Raw genomic sequence first — 3195 nt, 5'->3', positions numbered from 1 at the left:
GTTTAGCTTCCATGTTTTAATGAGGAAAATTTAATTTTATTGTTATATTCTATGGTATACATCTTGATTTTGAGAATAAGTGCTGTCTGGGTAAATCATATCTTCGAGGCTTATAACCATCCCAAAATAGCCCATTAGTTGGGGCCCTGAACTCCCTGTGAAAAAGGCAACAAGTTCAAATCTGGGGTGGCCAGGGATAGTTTCGGAAATGGTCACGGACTGTTCTGGATAGGTCGCATAATCAGAGTTAAAAATATACTCGCCCTTATGGGTAACTTGAACACGGAAAACCATAGATTAAGATTTGAGGCTTACGGACTCAGTGACCTTTAGATAACCGATAAGCTATATTGGTATTCTAGCATCATAAGCTAAATCAAATTAGTTCATGAGCTATGGAGGTGAGCTTAGCCGAACACTCAGAGTCACAAAGTTTGCAATTATGAAAGGAATGATCCACTAAATAATGAACCTATATTGCTGTTATACTCGTTTCAATTACATTATACATTTTCTATGCAATGCAATGGTTGCGTAAACTTATCATATCAATCATAACACACATCATTTGATAAAGAAAAAGAAAAATAGTAAATTGCAAAGCATTATATTCAACAACTCTAACCTTCTCTGTATCTCATCATCAATAGTTATGAAGGTAACCATACTCAAAACATATGTTTAAAAAAAAGAAATTAAACAAAAGAGCCAAGTAAACAATCATTTGGCACTACATTATAATAGTTACTTAAACTTAAATTATAGCAAAACAAGTTAACATCTTTATTCCAAAAATTCAGCATAATCATAAATTCATAATCATCATCATATTAAATTAACTCAAAATCAATTACCTTTCTTGTTCATCAACAACTTCATTCTCCTTTTTTTCATATTGATTTATATCATCATAAATAACACCTTCTTTTTCTTTCTGTTTCTCTTGTTGTAATTGATTCATAGCTTGTTCTTCAGCATCTTTTTCAGCTTGTAAAATCACACCATAGTAATCTTGATTAGCTTCCATACATTTTTTCAAAGCAGATGTAGCAGCATAACATTTTTCAACAATATCTTCATTATTTTTTTCACCTGCTTCAATACATTTTTCCCAATTAATAAATGTTTCTTTACACGCACCCCCTTTCATAAACAAACAGAACCCACATTCACCTTCTTCTTCTTCTTCTTCGTCTTCTTGATTTTGGGCATTTTGATCTTCATTAGGGTTTTGGGTTTCTAGGGTTTTAGGTGGTTGTGGTTCTGGGGTTGTGGAATTGTCAGACGGAGGTGATGACATGGCGGCGGATGGGGTGATTTTAGGGTTTTGTTGTTGGGGTGAATTTGGGGTAGTTGATGAAGACGGTGCTGATAATTTGTTTCCCCTGATTTTCAACGTTCTCAACTTAAACCCTAACTTTTGGGAATTTTTTAGTATTGATTTGATTTTAAGTATAATATATATAAATATAAATATAAATATAAATATAAATATAAATATAAATATAAATATAATTAATTATGTAATTTCGAGAAAGTGCGACTTACAAACGGGTGAGTTTGGATTATTTTGACCGTGGACGTGATATAAATTTGGATATAGTATATTTAAAAATATAAACAAAAACAAAAACACACACACGCCCTTTCCCTTTTTTTTTAATACAAAACAAATTTTATAAAAAAAATATAAAAACTATAATATTTTGCCTGAAAAATAATTATTACAAAAATGTCTCGCAATTTGCAATTTATTTTTGTGATTATGATTTCTCGATCATGACCGAGAAATCCAGCATATCCCAAAAACAAGTTAGCGATTTGCGTATTGAATTTGCAACTTGCAAATTAGTGCATAGAATTTTGATAACTTTTTTGCAAAATTTGAAAGGTTATATCTTTTGAAACTTCATTTACTCACTGTTTTTTAATATTATATATATATATATATATATATATATATATATATATATATATATATATATATATATATATATATATATATATATATATATATATATATATATATTGGTAGGATCAATGGGGAAGTGATCAATCGGGGGAAACCAAATTTTTTTTTTTTCGTTTTTTGAAAAAACTTTGTTCACGAATATTATAGATTGGATGAAATATGAACATTTAAAAAAAACACTTTGTGATAGATGTGTTTATTTTGGCGGGAAAACGCTTGAAGAAATAATAATATAACAATTATCGTGTTTTTCGAGCGTATTTTGAGGGTTTAGAAATTTGGGTTTAGATATTAGGGTTTAGGGTTTAGGGTTTAGATTTAGGGTATAGATTTAGGATTTAGATTGAGTTTTTAGCACGAACGGTTTAGAGTTCAGGGTTTAAGGTTTATAGTTTTGGGTTTAGAGGCTACATCTTCCTCTACTTCTCTCTCCACTCACCCTATCATCAACCGCACCTGCCTTGGTACCACCAAGCCGGTTCAACGTCTTAACCTTTACACAACCGCCATATCTCCCATTCCCCGTACTTACCATGAAGCTCTTCACGGCCTTAACTGGAAACAAGCTATGACTGATGAATATAATGTTTTAATTAACAACAGTACTTGAAAACTTGTGCCTCGTCCACCGGACACGAACATAGTTCGCTCCATCTGGCTATTCAAGCACAAGTATAATGCAGACGGTAATCTGAGCAAGTATAAGGCACGACTCGTTGCTAACGGTCGAAGCCAGCAGGTTGGCGTTGATTGTGATGAGACTTTTAGTCTGGTTGTTAAACCGCAATCCATACGTACGGTTGATAATGCTAAAAACGAACATATATTTCATAGCATTATTCCTCAAGAAAGACAAGCTTTTAGTTGCAATTGTTCTATTTACAAGTGATATTCGTTTAAATAATAAAAGGTGAAGACAAAAGACAGATTCGACGAATTGAAGACGCAAACGACCAAAAAGCTCAAAAGTACAAAAGACAATCAAAGAGGTTCCAATTATTGATAAGAAACGTCTCGAAATTACAAGAGTACAAGATTCAAAACGCAAAGTACAAGATATTAAATTGTACGCAAGGACGTTCGAAAATCCGGAACCGGGACCAGAGTCAAGTCTCAACGCTCGACGCAACGGACTAAAAATTACAAGTCAACTATGCACATAAATATAATATAATATTTAAATAATTCTTATAATTATTTATATATTATAATAAATAATAAAA

General features: G+C 31.8%; 1 protein-coding gene across 1 annotated transcript; it reads right to left on the bottom strand.

Moving 5' to 3' along the window:
- Positions 1-710: 710 nt before the first annotated feature.
- LOC139873530 (uncharacterized) lies at positions 711-1422 on the bottom strand. Its single transcript, XM_071861455.1, has one exon. It carries the CDS (start codon positions 1298-1300, stop codon positions 851-853), a length of 450 nt encoding a protein of 149 aa, XP_071717556.1. The 5' UTR covers positions 1301-1422; the 3' UTR covers positions 711-850.
- Positions 1423-3195: the final 1773 nt, after the last annotated feature.

The sequence above is a fragment of the Rutidosis leptorrhynchoides genome, chromosome 10 (assembly GCF_046630445.1).
Source record: "Rutidosis leptorrhynchoides isolate AG116_Rl617_1_P2 chromosome 10, CSIRO_AGI_Rlap_v1, whole genome shotgun sequence".
NCBI classification, from domain to species: domain Eukaryota; kingdom Viridiplantae; phylum Streptophyta; class Magnoliopsida; order Asterales; family Asteraceae; genus Rutidosis; species Rutidosis leptorrhynchoides.
The sequence above is the reverse complement of the archived record's forward strand: the minus strand, read 5'-3'. Positions and strand labels throughout refer to the sequence as shown.

Excerpts from the sequence above, each read along its gene's own strand:
- LOC139873530 (XM_071861455.1), bottom strand. The coding sequence starts at position 1,300 with ATGTCATCACCTCCGTCTGACAATTCCACAACCCCAGAACCACAACCA.